This window comes from Amia ocellicauda, chromosome 2 (assembly GCF_036373705.1).
Source record: "Amia ocellicauda isolate fAmiCal2 chromosome 2, fAmiCal2.hap1, whole genome shotgun sequence".
Classification (NCBI taxonomy): domain Eukaryota; kingdom Metazoa; phylum Chordata; class Actinopteri; order Amiiformes; family Amiidae; genus Amia; species Amia ocellicauda.
The window spans coordinates 36,462,352-36,481,925 of record NC_089851.1 but is presented as its reverse complement, the minus strand read 5'-3'; the positions used below and the strand labels follow the sequence as shown (position 1 = coordinate 36,481,925).

At 37.1% G+C, this 19,574-nt stretch overlaps 1 protein-coding gene across 1 annotated transcript in view; it reads left to right on the top strand.

The window, feature by feature from the left end:
- The window catches only part of malrd1 (MAM and LDL receptor class A domain containing 1), a 152,237-nt gene extending 136,009 nt beyond the window's left edge, over positions 1-16,228 (top strand). The window contains exons 36-41 of the mRNA XM_066723387.1: positions 2,923-2,989; positions 8,028-8,119; positions 10,752-10,848; positions 12,190-12,268; positions 15,541-15,606; positions 16,115-16,228. Of these exons, the coding sequence (XP_066579484.1) occupies positions 2,923-2,989; positions 8,028-8,119; positions 10,752-10,848; positions 12,190-12,268; positions 15,541-15,606; positions 16,115-16,189 (476 nt within the window). The 3' untranslated portion in view covers positions 16,190-16,228. The remainder of the gene's footprint in view (positions 1-2,922; positions 2,990-8,027; positions 8,120-10,751; positions 10,849-12,189; positions 12,269-15,540; positions 15,607-16,114) is intronic.
- The last annotated feature ends 3,346 nt before the right edge of the window (positions 16,229-19,574 follow it).

Genomic DNA, 19,574 nt, shown 5'->3' with positions numbered 1-19,574 from the left:
CCTTTGGAAACAGCAGTCTGCACTAATAGGCATTTTACCAATCTGGTCTGATAAATGCATAAATAATTAAACTTTCATTTGTTTCAATCTAATATCCAACACTATGAGCTTTGCACATTGTATGCTGCTGAAGTACTCAAGACGAGCAGTGTATTTATGTGCCGCTAGCAGTCCAGCTGTTTGTATTAATTCCCTTTAAGCGTTTACTCTGACCCGCCACTTATCAATTGATAAACAGTTTCACTCTCATTAAATTACGCAGTTAGATTATTTTGTATGCATAGTTTCCTGCTTGCTTTCAGTTTGCAGATTTAAGTAAAGCCAAAACAGTCGTGTGTAACATCCTAATTTACTCAAATAAATGCATGAAAAAGTGTTCCTTGTTTCCATTCGTCAACAAATCTATACAGAAGTACACACTCACGTAAATGGGGCTGTTCAAATGAAATAAAAACATACCAACTGGAACATATTTGGACTAATTATATTAATCTTGTTTATAAACAGAAGATCTGGAGTAAATAAACAATGCTGTTATTCCTAACATCATTTGTTTCCTTGAATTCAAGCCGTGGACAGGAAACAAACATTTGTAAGACACTTTCTATGTTCCAACCATTTCTCAAAAAACGCAGTAGGTGGCAAAACTAAATACACATCTACAATGCATATAAAATGATATGAGCAATAAAACTGGAAGTATGAAACTTACATGACTGTGATATAGGCAACAAATAGAAAATTGCTGTCAACAAACAAATATACTTGACACTTATAAGTCTCACAGCTGTAACATTATTTGGAGCTCAGAACACAAATGTATATCTACATATACACTAGTGATATATAGCTAGCCAACAAAATGTACATGATTTTATTTGTAGAGTATGTCACTTGTTAGATTTTATTTTAAAGGTGTATTCCTAATTTAATGGAACTGAAAAGATTCACTCCACAAAGGAGTGACAAGGAGAGACAATCTCTCTTCATGGCAACAACTGAAGAAGTGTTCAAGATTTTGCACTGGGAAGAAATAGGAATCAAGATAAATGGAGCTTTCTTGAACAACCTCTGATTTTCCGATGACATTCTCATCTTTGCCGAAACGCCTGAAGACCTGCAGCTTTAAATTCAGATGCAAGTAAGAAAACTGGACTTACTTGAATAAAACCAAAGTCAAGATCAAAAGCTTTGTTAAAACTACAAAAATTAAGTCAAAGGTTGATTACTTCAGACAGCAAATGCAACACAGATGGAGATCTTATGGAAGAGTACAAATGGGAGTACATTTGGAAGAAACAACACGCTATTCAAAGGAAATCTACCCATTTGCTTGAAGAGAAAAGTATTTGATCAACGCATACTACCAGTACTCACCTACTGCTCTGAAACCTGGTCACTTTACACAAACATGGCATAGAAATAAACACAATAAAGCAGGGAAAGATACATTCTTGGAATAACAAGAAGAGACCAAGAACAAATAACACTACATGACATGACTATAGATGGACAAAAGAAGCTATAGAATGGATCCCAAGAGATGAAAACAGACCTAGAAGTCTACATAAAAGATGGGAAGAAAAAATAGGATTTGCTGGTGTGTGCTGGAAAAGAGACAATGTACATTGAAAACAAAGGTGGTATATAAACGTGTGTGTGCGTGCGCATGTTTGTGTGTGCGCACTAGAACTGACACAACACTGGCAGAGTGGTTTTGTATCCAGACTAGTACATAGTATTATTATATAATGATTAAATACAATTACAGCAGCAAGGTAGAAGTGTTTGTATAGTATTTTGTATGTAGTCTTGATTTACTTAATTCCAATTAGGCCCAGTAACGGAGAATGAAAGCCGATCCACCTCTGTGTGTCATAGAGGGGATGACATTTTTCTCAGCATGAGCTTCTCCTCTTTGCCATACATACCATTGCTGTGCATGTCTAAGAAGTTCAGTCTGTGTATCTTCCGACCACAAAACACAGCCCAATCAACTTGGGAGTCATTTTGGTCTCTATTTATTTCCCCACTACATGTTAAGCTGTTGCTAGTAAATTGACCCTGAGTGGAAGTTTTGAAGATGATGTATGCCATTGATGCCACAGTTTCTTGAACACCCCCGTTCTTTGCCCTAGGGTCTTTGGTAGCTTCCTGAACCTGTTTTCTGACTGCGGGTTTGGAATAAAGCTTGCTTTCTCTTCATAGTACAGTAGTTACCATCCCACTAGCCTTGATCTATATAATGATGGGAACTAGGATGTTTACCTTATGGATTTCCTTATAGTTTTAACCAGATGTGTGGAGGCTGATAACCTTTTGCCAGCGATCTCTAGACTACTCTCAGTCTTTCTCCATGATGACTAATTGTTGACAAGACTGCTTCTGGGCATACCCTCCTTTTATATCCAATAGCAAATGAGGGTCTTCCAAAAGTTTGCTTTAGCCTCCAAAGGTTTCACAAATGTACTCAATGACCCACAAGCATAAAAGTATGTTTAATGCATTTATTTTCCCACATACTTACCCAGGTTGGATGCTGGCCTTGGGTGTCTGCCTGTATGGAGTTTGCATGTTCTCCCTGCAGTTGCCTGGGTGCTCACAGTGTGCTCCACAGTTTCCTCCCACATCTCAGCAGACATCCTGCTTAGGTTGATTGGCTTTTCTGAATTGCCCTGTAGAGTATGGTGATTGTGTGTGTGTGTGTTTGTGTTGGTGTGTACCCTGGGTTGCACCCTTTGTCTATTGTGACCCTGTACTAGGTGTAGTAAGCTTAGTATCAAGTCACTTCTTAGCTCTTCCCATTTCTGTAAGATTTGTAAGTGTCCCTTTTCACATTTCAGTTCACTCCAAGTTTCTCTTATAGGTATATTACAAAAATTATGCATTTATCGTATCATTAAACCCTGCTTTTGTTTTCAGAATGTCCCATAGGATACTGTATGAATAAAGGAACATGCTATGTGGAAAGGGAAGGCCCTATTTGCAAGTAAGTATGTCCACTGTTTACTGACTGGTATTTTTAGAAGTGTTTCTGTGCGTGTGTACAGGAGTTTCTTGAATTATGTTTTAACCCCATTTTGGTTGACTCAAACTCTAATAAAATATAGCTAGAAAGCATCTTCGGTTGAGGATTGAGGGCTGACTCATAAACCCCAAAATCCTCCAGGAGCATTAGCAGCTCCTGGAAATCTAGCTTTTAGATTGTTCCCATTCATTTCAAGAGGTTCTTTTCTTTTCCTCCCCTCCAAAATGACACACGATAATGGCAGCATGGTCTTGCTGTGGAGTGTATTAACTGGAAGATGGGGGGTAACTCATATAAGTAACTGACACAGCAGTAGGTACTCTTGGAGGTTTTTAAGATGGCCCACAGTGGTCAGTAAAGAATGTAGGGAAGGAATGTTTATTATTTATGAGGCTTTAAAATGTTTCACCAGCGTCTGGATATTGCCAGTGAACAAAAGGAAGAAAGCAAAATACCCAATGTTCTTTCCTAGCTTGCTTATAATTAGTGTACATGGAACTAGATATTACACTTCATACAATGAAGAGAGAACAGCCTGCACTATTCTTTATTCTGACTGGAAAGACTGGAAAAGCCACCACCCACCGTGTGAGAAACTCATCCCTTGCAGGAAAAATCAACAAAATAAATTAAAAACATAATTACACCTACAGGTGCCAATTAGGCAGACACATAACATATTGGTTTTAAGATATGAGTATGGAAGAATGATTTAGTCACATGAATCGTATATCCCAGCACCAATATACCCCTCTCAATAGTCATTGCTTTAAAAAAAATCTGAAATAATTAAACTAGTACTCATTATATTTAGATATACAGAGCCGGTAAATTCACAAATAAAACAATGACATGAATATGCACAGTGGGGCTCCGACACATTGTCTATTTTGTAATACATTCTGAAGAATACTTCCTATAGAATAGGTTAAAGTTGACAAAACCCTAATAATTCTCCCAGTGTCAAGGAGAGTGTCTTCCAAGAAGACTCTGACCCCACGGTGCAGGGCTAGAGTATCACTATTTTAAAACATTTATGAGAATGGAGGTTTGCTACTGAATGTAGGCTTGATTCAGTGTGCTGGGAATATTTCAAGGACAGTGTTGTTTTACAAACCACATTCATCACCATTTAGTAAAGCAATCTTGGTTGCTTGGCTTTAGCCCTTTTCAGGATCTGGGTGAAGACTCCAGATTTTATGATGCTTTTGGCAAAGTCTGAAGAACCAGCTGTTCAGCTGAAGAATCATTCCCATAAATAATTAAACTTCATTTTTCTTCACTGTAGATTAGTGGATTAGTTAGTTAATTAATGGACAAGATTATTGTGTAAGAATTTCACAGAATTGTGTTGCATATTCTTAATATTATGGCATAATTCAGAGAGATTTAAATGTTGTCATTATTTTGTTTTCACTTTAAATACTTGTGTAGGTAAGCTGTATTTTGTTCTTGTATAATATTCAACTTTTAAAACAAGAAATATTGTTTTTGTTTTTATAATTCATGGTTAGTAATATTACCATGTTATAAATTGAATGTATTTAAATACACTGGAATGGAACATATATTACGAATATATTAATCTGTTTAAAAAAGAAGAAAAAACATCAGTGGTACTTAATGTGAATTACATGTTTAGGGTGTCATTGACAAACATATTCAGTACTTCTGCATACATGTTTATTCAATGAACCCACTTTTGTGCATAATTAATAATAACAGCTTCAGATGAACAATATATTCTATTGATTATATCAACATATAATAGATCTCCTATTCAACAAATCTCATCCCTTGAAAACATTCTCTTATTCAGTGCCACAACTGAATGTAGGCTTGGAGAGAGAAAAAAAATCTGTGGGACAATAATTGTATCTTGTAGACCACAGGGATGTCTTCCCTGCAGTCTCTGAGTTTTGGAGCCCGACCAATCACAGCCTTTCATGTTTTTGCTAAACCACCACCCAAGCAGAGTCAAACGTCTGCATGAAGAAACATGAACCAGTCTCGGTGCCAAAGCCAGAAAAGGCATGTCAGCAAACACTCTGACTTCCTCTTGCTGTGTGGGTAACCAGAAATGTTAAGAGTTTTTTCTTTCCTTTCTTACAGATAGAGAGTGGCTAGATTGAGTTAGAGCTTTGTGGGAAGCCAAAAATGCAGGCGATGTCTCTGTCAGGCATCTTTTATTCAAAGGCAATGGAAAAAAATTGCGATGCTTAATGTACTGTAAATGAAATTCAAATGGGAGATGCAGTATTTGGCTTTTGTCTAAAAAAAAAAATTCATCAGTTTAAATCTCTTCTTCTCTCTAGAAGAAAGCTAACCTTTTCTTGCTTGTTATAAACATTCTTAAATTAAATCAAACACAATAGTTGAACTGAGGCACTCTGAGACAATCAGTGGTTCTCAGAAAGGCAAAAGCTATAGTATGTTTTCATGCCTTCTGTAAAATCTATGGTCTCTGTGATGGTGTGGGCACACTAATGCCAATTTCAGACCATTGGGGTAAAATGTGGTTTTGTTGTTAAACTGATGCTGCACCAACCTTTAATTCCAGTCTTAAGTTTAGTTTCCAGGTTGTTTTACGAATGCAATTGGTCAATATTTGGGCAATCTTCCACCACAACCATGTGGGAGAGGAACCCGAGGGACCACATACTGAATGCCAAGTGATATTAATCCCCTGCTTTGCTTCATTTTTCAAAGTAATTGAACCTTGTGCTGAATAAGTTGAGCATGCTGTTTATCTTTGTGAATTCAAAACCACATTCAAATCTTATGTCTGTGCATGCAGAGGACTTTCCAGTTGAAAAGAGTGTAGAGTATGACATTTGCAGGACAAGTTATGTAGTCTGCTCAGCCGCTGCGTTTAGTTCCTGTGGTTGACCGAGGAACATACAGACATTTTTTCTGTGAATGTTCCAATTTCACTGAAATGCTCTCACAGGAAAGCAGATGATTTATATATTGCCTTGTGAGTTCAATTTGGGCACATATGGTTATACAATGTGGCTATCCTTTCAGTAATTTGTATGTTTAATTCCTATACATTTAGCAATGTGAATGAATATCTACATGCTAAATAGTGTATGTTCTTAATGTAATTAATAAGAGCATGCTTGTGGACATGAAATCCAATGCTTTAATTTATTTGCAATTTTGAACTCAATCAGTAATCACCTTTTATTTCATATCCTTACTTAATCTGAAAGCTTTTTAACAATTTTATGAAGAAAAAGGGGAACAGTAATACTTTAGGAACATAAATGTAACTTGTTTTACACTCACCAGAGATCTTTTGGCATTCAACTTGACATAATAGGGTTAATGCCCAAAGGCTTTTTCTTCCAAGTTTTATGAGTAATGTCACTACAGAGGCGAGTCAGTTTCACTAAATTGATTAGACATTTTATTCCTACACCGACAGATGTTCTATATCTAAATCTATCCCTCGGATTTTCTTTTTCTGAATTTAGCCTTCTCGGTGAGGTTTGCAAAACAATTGTAGTATTTAGTTTTTTGTGAAAACCTACAGAATCATCCTGTTTACCTTAATAACTGACAAAGTATATGATAATATGAGCATTAGTCTGTTCATATATATATATATATATATATATATATATATATATATTAATTTACTATCCCTTAGGTGACTGTTCATGTACTGGTCATGTGTATTTAATTCAGATGTTATTTGCCTAGTTAGATATCCCTCTAAAAAGAGCATCTGAAAATGCTTCTTCACAGATTACAAGGTATGCCGGAGAACAAGGGAAAGCCAGTCCTACAAATTACAGCTGCATTAACAATGAAGACTATTAATTTGTTTTACCTTATTGAAATAAGGCTGGGATTAAATCAAAACTTTGACCCACCCGCTAATAGAAAACTACAGAACTGTACTCAGTTGCGGCTTCATTTTTAGTAAGATGCCACTTTCTTCTAATCAGAAATGTAACTGCTATGATGAACAGATTTGTAGTTTTCAAGTCTAATGACCGATAACACTGAAGTACAATCAAAGACAAAGGATATTAAATGACAGAAAAGCTGCAACAGCAGGAGAAATCAACTGATATTTGAACTTAAGCTATGTAGGAAAAATATTCACAACGAATGGACGCATCTATAATATTTGGGAAGGAGACATCCATAGAGAGTTATGGAAATGGTCACAGATAGATCAATGTGTATGTGCTCTATATGAATATGCTCTTGCTCAACTGTTTATCACCCTTTTATTACATCTTGAAGTCAGTCTTGAATCGTAAAGCCTGCAAGTTATAAAGGAATGCTACTAAAGTGGTGTGGTTCAATACTAAGAGCTATGATATTTTGATGTACAAAAGAAGTAGGGTTTTAACAATATGAAGTAATGAAGTCATTATACTTCTGAAATACTGTACCCATGCCACTAAAAAAGGTGGTTATTTGGTGCTGTTAGTTTTAGTGAAATATAAAATACTTAACTTAATTATGTCTTTTGCTCACAGTCTACATCTGAACAGTATTTTAGTTGACAACATTTTTGTTTATTATTATTATTAATTTCTTCTGCTTTGCAAATACAAAGAACAGGGCTTTTGCAAAAGCTTCTTAATCTTTAATGCATCTCTGTGGCGCTATAACTTAGATGCCTCTAGATATTACTGCATAAGGATTGAATACTAATCTCATCTTTAATTAAATGCTTCTTGGCAAAGATGTGGAACTCCTTTTAGTATCATATGTGACAGTGATTTAATATTTCACTTGACTCATGTTGGGAATAAATATTTATCTTTTCATCTCTCTCTCTCTCTCTCTGTATGATTTCTGCCTTGCAGTGACTGTAATAAAATGGGATATTTCTTTATTCCTGCAGGAACAGTGATGACTGTGAAATTTTAATATTATCATGAGGGTTGTAACAGCTGTGTGTTTTGACAACAAGTTTTGATTTAATGTACAGCTGTCAGGTATTGCTAATTTTGCGTTTCTTTTATTTCCTCAGATGTAAATCAGGTTGGAGAGGAAACCGGTGCCACCTCAAAGCAAAACCAATACCTACTCCCACCTCCCCACCTCACTCTGAAAATGTATCCGGTAAGATGTAAATCACACGGCTCAATTCTATACCTTTCTCTGTTTGCTCAATAATTTGGGGGTCTTTATGCATATTCTGGCAGTTGTTGTTTCTCCTGTGGCCCTCCTCGTCAGTTTTCCTATGAGGAAATTAAAGATTCGGACTGGAATATGATGCCCCTCCCAGCCACGGGTCATGTTACTACATACAGTGAGGGAAAAAAGTATTTGATCCCCTGCTGATTTTGTACGTTTGCCCACTGACAAAGAAATGATCAGTCTATAATTTTAATGGTAGGTGTATTTTAACAGTGAGAGACAGAATAACAACAAAAAAATCCAGAAAAACGCATTTCAAAAAAGTTATAAATTGATTTGCATGTTAATGAGGGAAATAAGTATTTGAGCCCTTCGACTTAGTACTTGGTGGCAAAACCCTTGTTGGCAATCACAGAGGTCAGACGTTTCTTGTAGTTGGCCACCAGGTTTGCACACATCTCAGGAGGGATTTTGTCCCACTCCTCTTTGCAGATCCTCTCCAAGTCATTAAGCTTTCGAGGCTGACGTTTGGCAACTCAAACCTTCAGCTCCCTCCACAGATTTCCTATGGGATTAAGGTCTGGAGACTGGCTAGGCCACTCCAGGACCTTAATGTGCTTCTTCTTGAGCCACTCCTTTGTTGCCTTGGCTGTGTGTTTTGGGTCATTGTCATGCTGGAATACCCATCCACCACCCATTTTCAATGCCCTGGCTGAGGGAAGGAAGTTCTCACCCAAGATTTGACGGTACACGGCCCCGTCCAGTTGTCCTGTCCCCTTAGCAGAAAAACACCCCCAAAGCATAATGTTTCCACCTCCATGTTTGACGGTGGGGATGGTGTTCTTGGGGTCATTCCTCCTCCTCCAAACACGGCGAGTTGAGTTGATGACAAAGAGCTCGATTTTGGTCTCATCTGACCACAACACTTTCACCCAGTTCTCCTCTGAATCATTGGCAAACTTCAGTCGGGTCTGTACATGTGCTTTCTTGAGCAGGGGGACCTTACGGGCGCTGCAGGATTTCAGTCCTTCATGGCGTAGTGTTTTACCAATTGTTTTCTTGGTGACTATGGTCCCAGCTGCCTTGAGATCATTAACAAGATCCTCCCGTGTAGTTCTGGGCTGATTCCTCACTGTTCTCATGATCATTGAAACTCCACGAGGTGAGATCTTGCATGGAGCCCCAGACCGAGGGAGACTGACAGTTATTTTGTGTTTCTTCCATTTGGGAATAATCGCACCAACTGTTGTCACCTTCTCACCAAGCTGCTTGGCGATGGTCTTGTAGCCCATTCCAGCCTTGTGTAGGTCTACAATCTTGTCCTTGACATCCTTGGACAGCTCTTTGGTCTTGGCCATGGTGGAGAGTTTGGAATCTGATTGATTGATTGCTTCTGTGGACAGGTGTCTTTTATACAGGTAACGAGCTGAGATTAGGAGCACTGCCTTTAAGAGAGTGCTCCTAATCTCAGCTCATTACCTGTATAAAAGACACCTGGGAGCCAGAAATCTTGCTGATTGATAGGGGATCAAATACTTATTTCCCTCATTAACATGCAAATCAATGTATAACTTTTTTGAAATGCGTTTTTCTGGATTTTTTTGTTGTTATTCTGTCTCTCACTGTTAAAATACACCTACCATTAAAACTATAGACTGATCATTTCTTTGTCAGTGGGCAAATGTACAAAATCAGCAGGGGATCAAATACTTTTTTCCCTCACTGTACACTTATATGAAATCAGAGAACTTATGAAGAAAAGAAGGTAGCAGATTTGATTCCAGAAGAAGTAGGTTATGCCATTAAGAAGATAAAAAATGGAAAAGCTCCTGGAGATGATGGAATCACAGTGGAGATCCTAAATGAAGCTGGAGAAGATTCTGGCAAAACCTTTTACAAAGTGTCACAAAATTAAACAAATACCAGATATATGGAACAACGCAATAGTCATTGGCAGACAATGAATATCTGAAGAACTACAGGCCCATTAGTCTACTTCCCATCTTATACAACATATTTACAAAGGTATTAACACATCGCCTTCAAGTCATCCTGGATTTCACCCAGCCAAGAAAGCAAGCAGGATTCAGAAGTGGATATAACATGATGGATCATATACAAGTTGTATGAGAAGATTTAGAAAGAGACAGAGAATATGAGTTTCCCCTGTGCCAAAACATAGGAAACTCACATAAATCTCCTGAAATACATCTACAGCAATGCCACATCAACACTCCTCAGTGTGGGGAAAATCAGATAATTGTTTACATTTGGACTGGATTTTTTTCAATTAATGTTCACCTGTTATTTTGTACTATATCAAGGTTTAGTTTGAGTGTATCATTGGTTTGAATAAACATGGAGGCAACTGTATGCATACATTATATTTCAAGACTTATTGGGCAACCAATGACATAACAACAAGCTATTTTTCACACAATCTATTAAACAGGGTGTAGGTACTTACTAATATACAACAACAACAAAAATCCTGGTCCATACCATGTGAAATGCCCACATAATCAATCACACCTGCTAAAATATGTTGAATGAGCATCTTCAATATATGTTTGGACTATACTGTATTTACCTTTTTGTTTTTTCTCTCTATTAGTTGGTGTTTCTGCAGGCTTGGGAGCAGGATTGATCCTACTTGTGCTTGTAGCTGGAGTCTTTGTCATATTTTGTTTCAGAAAGAAACAGTTTTCCAGGTAAGCAATTTCTTGAAAAAGTACTGTTCATACAGAATGTCCTTTTCATTTGGATCTGTTCACTATTCCCCATTTAGGAACTGTTATGCATCCCCTCTGTGCTTGCCACAAATAACTTCATACATATTGTTATGCTGGGTGATTTCACAATTAATTACATGTGGAGAGGACTTGACAGATAATTCAAAGGGACTAGAGTAAAATCAAACAAAAACCATTACCGACTAGTGATGCAAATTAATAAAATCTGGTTTATGAGTCCAAAATGAAGAGAATACATTAGAATTAAAACATGCAGCATTGTGCCCCATAGGTACTACTACAGTAAAATCCGGTTTTGCTCTATTTATAACATGGTAATAGTGTTTTATGTGGCCATGCCCACATGTCCAAATAAGGGGAGTTCCAGCTCTTTAGACAAACCCACATACTGAATATGTAATAACTTCTGGAAAGTTCAATAAATACTTAATATGAAGTACCTTAAAAATCTAGATAATTCTATTACTGAAACAAACAAGACCAAAACATGAAATTCTAATAATAATTATTATTTTTCCCCAATTTTCCACCTCAAACCAAACTGAAATAAAGCACACAAATGGGTGTTTTAATACCCATGCATTTTCTCTTTGCAAGATGATAGTGCAGAGCTTTGGTGCTTACCTCATACTAAATGTATAACACAATTACAGATTTTTCAGTTAGATCTACTCCCTACTTGAAATATGTTATGTTGGGTGCTTACAGAAGTTCATTTTTATGGTGACCATTTAAAGGAGAAAGACAGGTCTAAACAGCACTAAAAACATGAGCATTGTATCTACCTAACCATCAATTTTTAACAACTGCTTCATCCAGTACACGGTTGCAGTGCGGTGGAGCCGAACTGGCTGGGGCCGGAGCCAGTCCATCTTGGGGCAGCATTAGCACACACACACACCATGCTCACAGGAATACAGGGCAATTAGACTAGCCAGTCAACCTTAACAACATGTCTCTGGGATGTGAGAGGATATCAGAGCACCCATCAAAAAACCCTCACATCCCCAGGGAGAACATGCAGACTGCACACAGACTGGCACCCACGGCCAAACTCAAACCTGGGGCCTAGAAGCTCTGAGGCTGCAGTGCTAACCATTGATCCATTGCACCGCCCATGAGCATTACATATACAATTTAAAACATAGTACAGTTTAAATAATGGATGGAAATGAATGCACTAACAATTAACTTTCCTAACTTACAATTTACAATTTGACTTGTCAATACAGAGTTTACTAATGAATAACAACAACAACAAATACAAAAATATACTTTTCTAACCATATTTTTTTCTAGTTTGTTCAGGAAATGCAGTATGATAGATCTTGGCACTATGGACAATCCTGTCTTCGAGCATTCTCAATCCAAGTCTGAGGTAATTTACATTTTGTATAATGATTGCTAAGCTGTAAGGCATGGATAAGCTCTGTGGAATACATCTTCCATCTCAAATGTGCTAAGAAGTTTTCTAAATCAAAAAGACATCTAATATGTTTGTCCTAAAAAAAATGTATATCTAAAAAATAAATGTATGTATTAAGAGAGATCATACATTAAATTTGCGGGTACATTTTTAAGGTAATCAGGGCAACTTAAAATCTTTAATCTTTTTAGATTTTCTTTTCTTTTTTAGTGTACATGTTTTAAATGTTATTTGTCATAGCAAGATCATGTAATACAGTAAGAATACCTTCATGCTCTTTTACTTGAAGAAAATGTAATTTGGGACAAGAATATGTCCTAAAACTCAGGAACTCCAAGCAACTTCAGAAAAGTGCTCATGGGGACAACATGTTTCTGCAACACTGATTTGACTTGTGCCATAATGTGACTGCCAATATTGTCCTCCTTGGGTTTAATTAATTAGGTACAAGATGAATAAGGTAAAGCCCTACACAGGTTTTGCATCCCATACAGCATTTTTCATTCATATTTCCTATTTGATAAGCACATGTGTTTTGGAGCTCTTGCACAGTAACCTGTCATCCTAAAGAATATTATACAAACATGCAATCACAGGGTGCCAAAAGTAAAGTTGAATCACACTGTGCAGTTATTGCCTAAAAACAGACAATTGATCCTTTCAATATTTACATCCAGTCATGTATCATGTCCTACTGGTGTTGCCGTTTCATGACTTCCATAGATCTCAGTTTTGGAAATGTGTCATGCATGAGGTATTTTTCACACATACTGATTGAACATGACAAAACATCTCATAGACTGTCAGCGCCCATGCAAGGGGTGATGTTTTTCCATAACAGCCATTAGAGATTAGCTGTAATAGTTTCTCAGATTGCCCTCAGATAAGCAATACGATAAATATGAAGATGATAATGTGATAACACAGTAGGGTTTTTCTATATGAACATACCTCCTCTTTACTATAAGCATGATGTAACTGAACTGCAAGAAGAGCAGATCAAAGATGGACAAAGGAAGCTATTGAATGGATACCAAGAGATGATAAAGACGACCACATAGAAGATGGGAAGATCATTAACTTTGCAGGCATGACGTGGAAAAGAGAAGCTGTAGATCGAAGCTAGAGTAAACATTCTGGGAAGGCCTTCATCCAGCAGTGAATCTACAGATAATGAGAATGATGTATATATGAATATGAGACACACTTGATACGATTACATCTTAAAATCCTGTGATGTATGCAAATGTAAAAATGCAGAGAGAGGTAATCTCTCCTGTCTATTTGTCATAACACAAGTGGTGCATTAGACTTTAATGGACTAACCTAATGCATTAACCTCCTTCAAATTCTTTCTTCTACAATTTATCAGGCGAAAATCTGTAATCACATATCTATATATCTTTATTTTTATTTTTTTCCCTGATGTCTGGTGAGGCACAGACATTTCCCTTCGAAATGAATGTCTGAACGTATCAATCATGACCTGAGCTGTCAAAAACCTGATACCTGAAAACAGAACTGAGGCCTCTACTTTTCTGCTCGCCTCTGTCTCTGCACTTTTCATAAATAGCTTGCCAATGTGGTTTCTTGGTAACAGATGGAATTTGCAGCTTCCCAGTGTGTGTGTCCATTAAGGGCTAAGCTCCTGCTGGATCCACTTTATTTTTAGCGCTCTTCTACAAAAATGTAATCACAGCAATTTCAGATAAGCTTATGGAAAAGTATGAAAGGTAATATTGGATGTGTATTACAGTATTCTATCACCAAAAGAGAAATGAATCCAGAAAATGTCTAAATGAAGGTCCCTTTCCAATGCAGCAGGTGATATGGCGACTGCATACTACCATATGCGCACTTTGGAAAAACATAGACTCTAAAGCAGGGGAGACAAAATTCAGAAACTAAATACAGCTAGTAAGCAATCAATCATTTTTTTAATTATTTTTTGTGTTTTTATTCTTAGTAAAAGTGGTAATAGTATTTACAAAGTTCATATGTTATAGGTATAGAGTAAAAGATTTACAAATGCTTAAAAACATTTGGTATATCTTTCATTATTTAAAAGAACAGTACAGAGGTACTTTACAGATCTAGGAGACCAAATAAATATTTAATATAAGTTTAAGGTTTTTTGGGGGGGGGTTTCCATAAAAGTCTTATACAAATAACCAATGAATGACATAATTATTTAGCAGAAAGTGGGACTGTCTCATAAGAGGACACTACACCGATCCCTGAACTAGCAGGGTTTTTTGGAAATATGCCAAGGTGTATGAGTCTCCGGGAGAAATACACTTAACCACCCCTCTGGGGGATACAACCCCTCGGGGAAATTGGCATCCAATATACAACATCTGATTTAGTGAAATGAAAAGGCATCATCAAAATGCCACTGTCTCTTGGCAGATATACATCACTGAGCAAGTTCAAACTCATAGGAGGAGTAAGAAGAGGAAAAACAAATCTGTTCACAGCTTTGAATGTTCACAAAATGTTTTGTTTCAAATACTGATGATGCATCATTTCCCATTTGTCCAATTGTACTTTAATATAATCTGCCTTGAGGTATAATCGGTACTAAAAGCTGCCCTTTGTTGAAAATGCTGATCTGTAGGAAATATGCTGTATATGTGCAGTAATAAAATATCTATCATTGCATGCTAAATCCAGACTTTGCACACCCCACACTCAGTATGCTGTCTTCTGCTTATCACGAGTAACCGCCATTTCCTTTATTTATTCTGAACATAATTACCAAACATCAATGAGGTTTTGTCATATTAGTAACACAGCCTGATACCAAATCAGTGCTTCCTTACCTGTAACATTTACTTTTGATACAAACACTATCTGTGTGTTTTGTTACTAATTCAAATTCTAATTCATCTCTTTTAGACTAGCAGCATGAGGGACTGGCCTTACTGATCTAAGCCTATAAAACATGCACGTTAAATAAATCATACAAAGAACGGGAAGAATTATTCTGTATCATCTCAACTGTGTTTGGGCAGGTTACTTCTCTGTCGCTTCCCATTCACGTCTTCAACTTTTCAACTATGAGCAGATCTGCCTACAGTGTTCAGGGGGGAAACCCGTGTGCATGTGTCGTTGAAATCAAATCTGCTTTACATAATCAGACCGCTTCTGTCACAGAGCTTGCTAGTGAGGTCTGTAGATTGTTTGCTGAGCTGAGGAGACACTGCTGTGTTTTTTTCTTTCAGCTCCCTCTCAGTGATGACATCCCTGGTGTTCAAATTAGTGTGTATCCCTGGCAGAAGCAGCAGGAGGTAGGGATCAAAATGTGCTTTCACCAATGGCATTTATGAGACTGTGTTCATAAAACACATCAGAGCGAGCTGTTTGAGTTCCTTTAAATATCACATACGGAGACTTTAAAACATTTAGCTAGAAACCACTAAGGCTTTCTCAGTCCTGTTGCTTTAGCTTCCTTTTCTGTCTATTTCTTCCCATTTTTATTTAACTTATTTGTAACTGCTTTTGTTTCTAAAATCTTAAGTTAGTGTCCTGTTAATGTTGCTCGTCTTAAAATGAAATTATAGAATTGACTCATATTATAAAAGAGATTACCTGTTTTAATATATTTTTCATGCCCAATATTTGTAATCCAACACATTGTTAATTTTGCACACTTGTAAAGACCAGTAAAAAAAAATTGATTCTGTGAAGCAAATCCAACACATTTGCATTTGTGATAACCACAACGCAATGCAGCCCTGCGATGGGTGTACCCTGTGTTAATGTTGTGCACTGTGCCCTTTGTCTGTTTCTCAACAGGACTCCCACGTCAGGAAGAGAGATGCTTCTTTTTCTTTTGCCAATCCCTTATATGAAGTAGAGTCCAGTGCCTGATTTTCCAAATCTTAAGTGTTGACATAAAAAAAAAAAACATCCCAATTGTAATTATTTAGATTTTATATACTGTTGAAAATTCTGTGAGTCTTATGATTTGTACCAAACTACAAAATACTGTGTTTTTGCCGAACATTTCCTTTTGGACTATCATGTGTGTAAATCATCCAAATGGCCGAGGGTAACAGATTTCTAATTAAATTAGCAGGTCATGTGTAACTTGTAAAGAAAACACAATTAAAAGATTAAGAATTGTGGCTTGGGACACGGCCTGTACTCTTTTTCAATCAGAAATGTAACTGGAGGAGTAGATAGACTTTATACTCTAATTTAGAAGATTTCTTTGCATATCTCACAACTGCATGTCCTATGCATTTTTATTATTCTACTTGCTTGTCTTAGTATAAGTGCTGCATATAAGCACAATAAATATTCCCACAGCTTTGGAAATATTATTGATTTAGTTGGGGAAAAACTGTACCATTCAAGTACCATTGTTTCTTTTACCAAGAGTTTTCCATACCATCTGTAACTGACTAAAATCCCTCTGTGGCAGTAGCCCCATTCTGTATCATCCCAAACCTTGCTTAGAATTTAAATGCATTCACACAAAAACAACAGTTGCATTTAGATCTGCAGTAACTGCTCGCCCTGTGCTTGACAGTCTAATAACAGAACTGTCTGTTAGTTGCCAGGCCTGTCGTTCACAAAAAGCCACAAGGTTCGTCGTTATCCCTGAAGGTCTCCAACTGTGACAAAAGCCTAAAAACGTATGGTTTGTTCCTGGACTGTCTGAAATGAGCCTTCAGCTACAGAGGAAAAGGATCCATGGTTTCAGCGCCTTCTTAATTAATGTGCTGTTACTTTCACAACTATAGTATTTATTTAGAAAAATTAACCCCATGAATAATAAAACCCATCTTAAATAATTCTTATGAGCTTAAACATAATTTCCCTGGGTTAGCTGGCTCGGTGACGGAGACCAAAGTATGTATGCAGACAAGTATGTGTTTTCAGTTAGGAAAAGCTGACTAACACCCTGTCGTAACTCACTTCCGTCAGCTGGAATATTTATGTTTTCTTGGCGCCTAATAGGTGTTCAGGAAACTCTTTGGTATCATTTAGAAGTATAAAATCCTTTTTTCTTTTAATAAGTAAAAGGTTGTCCAGTTACTTCCCTACCCTTTGCACTCCAATTCAGAATCTGCAATTATTAAACTTGGCTCCGTGCCACGACCCCCATTCTCCTAAAGGAAGGATGAGCGAAAAAAGAGCATCCTCTCTATGCTGCACGTCGTCTAAGCCATCTGCTATTTTTCACACCGCCAGCCCAGAATGGCAACAGCCCATCTATCCCTTCACGGGCAGAATGTGATGTCAGTTGAACAGCTAACGTCCTGAACCTGCAGGTGCCTGAGAAGTCACTTTGGGTTGCTAACTACAGAGGCGAATTGGGAGATGGGGTGTCATGCATACCGGGCTGAAGCTTAGACCAGCATTGAGTATCGTTTAATGAACAGTTTTTGAATAATAATAAATGTAGGTGAAGAAAAGTGTGTTGTTCTTATTCAGCAATATGGGAGTGGTTACAGTGTCAAAAGCCCTCCTCTAACATTCTGTATTGTGGATATATGAGGATGACTTTTGTCACTGCAATAATTTCGATTCGCAGATGGGGTCATTGTCTGGGTAACCTGGGAAAATAAATGTTAAGCATTTTGTTTGTTGTTACATGTGGTGCTACAGTAGCTTATTCAAACCTAACAAAACACACCAAACAAGAACAAACTCTTTAGCACTGTCTCTGCTTCTGTTGCATCCCTGTTTTCATGTGACAAAACAGTTGCAAAAAAAATGTGCAGCCATCATGTTTTTTTGTTTGTTTTTTTCCTGAGCCTGCTGTCTGCCTCTGGAACACTCGGTATTCATTATGTGCATGAAAGAAACTCCCATTAATGGCTGAAGCCAGGCCAACTCCGAGCCAGCACAAGCATTGTTCTGCTGGCTCTCGATATGGTAACACAGGGTCGCTCATTTCAAAATGCTTGTTACCCCGATTTTTATGTCATCAGTGGAAAATCTCATCCTAACTCCAAAACACAGGCACTGATGACAAAAATGTGTTTTGTTCCAAACAGATCAATATATTTATCCTTCTGTTTCAACTTGACTTGAAATAATAAATGAAAAGTGTTATTAGAATAATATAAAATAATGAGTGTAATCTTGCAGGACTATTATATAATAATCCAGTCTTATACTGATACTTTTATTCCTACACTCCAAATGACACATGTTTTTTCTGGTTGGATAGACAGGGAATCACAGCTTATTTGGCTCAAGGCACCACCTCCACTCTTTCTGAGCAGGTACCTAATAAGCAGGGCCTTTTAAGATGACATGGATTGTTTTTCTAAGTGTTTGTGTGTGACACTTTAGTACCCACTATAACAGCGGTCTCCAATCTGCGGCTCCCTGGAATCGCATTGGATAAACTCTTCGTATTCCTCTTGCATCGACCTATCTCAGGGATGAAAGTGGAGCTTTGAAAAAAAAATTGGAAAAGAAGTTGGTGCTAATTTGCATAATTTATGATGACATCACATTAGCTACTAGTGGTTAGCTTTGAATGAAAATCCTACTTTTTTGTTTTTTACAGGTAATCCATATAAACAAGATAAAACATCCCATTGTAGTTTAAAATAACTCAAACAGTAATCATGTTTATATTTATTTGTTATGTAGGATATAGGTACTGATTTTACTTGCATGGAACATGTTAACCTTCAAGTAAAAGCACCATATTCATAATAAACTGTGCGGTGATGTATGCAAGTTTACTTAAATTTGCATTCAATACAGAAAAAGTGTCGGAAATAGCGAATTGGTGTAAAACCCTTGATGAATATACCCCGGTAACATTAAAAAAGACTATACTGAAAGTAGTAAATACTAAAGACACCGGAACACAGTAACCTTGACATTTGAGTTAACTATAATAAAAAGGCTCCCTTCTACAGTTCAGAGTTCATGTCAACATTATATAGCCTATTGTTCCGTATATAATAATAATGATAATAATGGGTCAATTGCAACAAAGCTGTGTACTAAACACAGGTACACATAGTACACACCGATTTCAGCGACTGAACACACTGACTCATTCTTCTGCCTGCCTTCACCTTTAATGCCCTCTCTCTACACTCCTCCCCACCGCACCACCTTTACCCCATTAACACTTTATTGGGTCCTGTGGTACGCTACAGTATTCAAACATTGTCAATTTCTATTAACAAGAGAACAAAAAAATGTGGTTGTCACATTATATTTAGGCAAAAAAAAACTGAAATCCGCGTATCCGCTGAAAACTTTCATCCCTGCTATG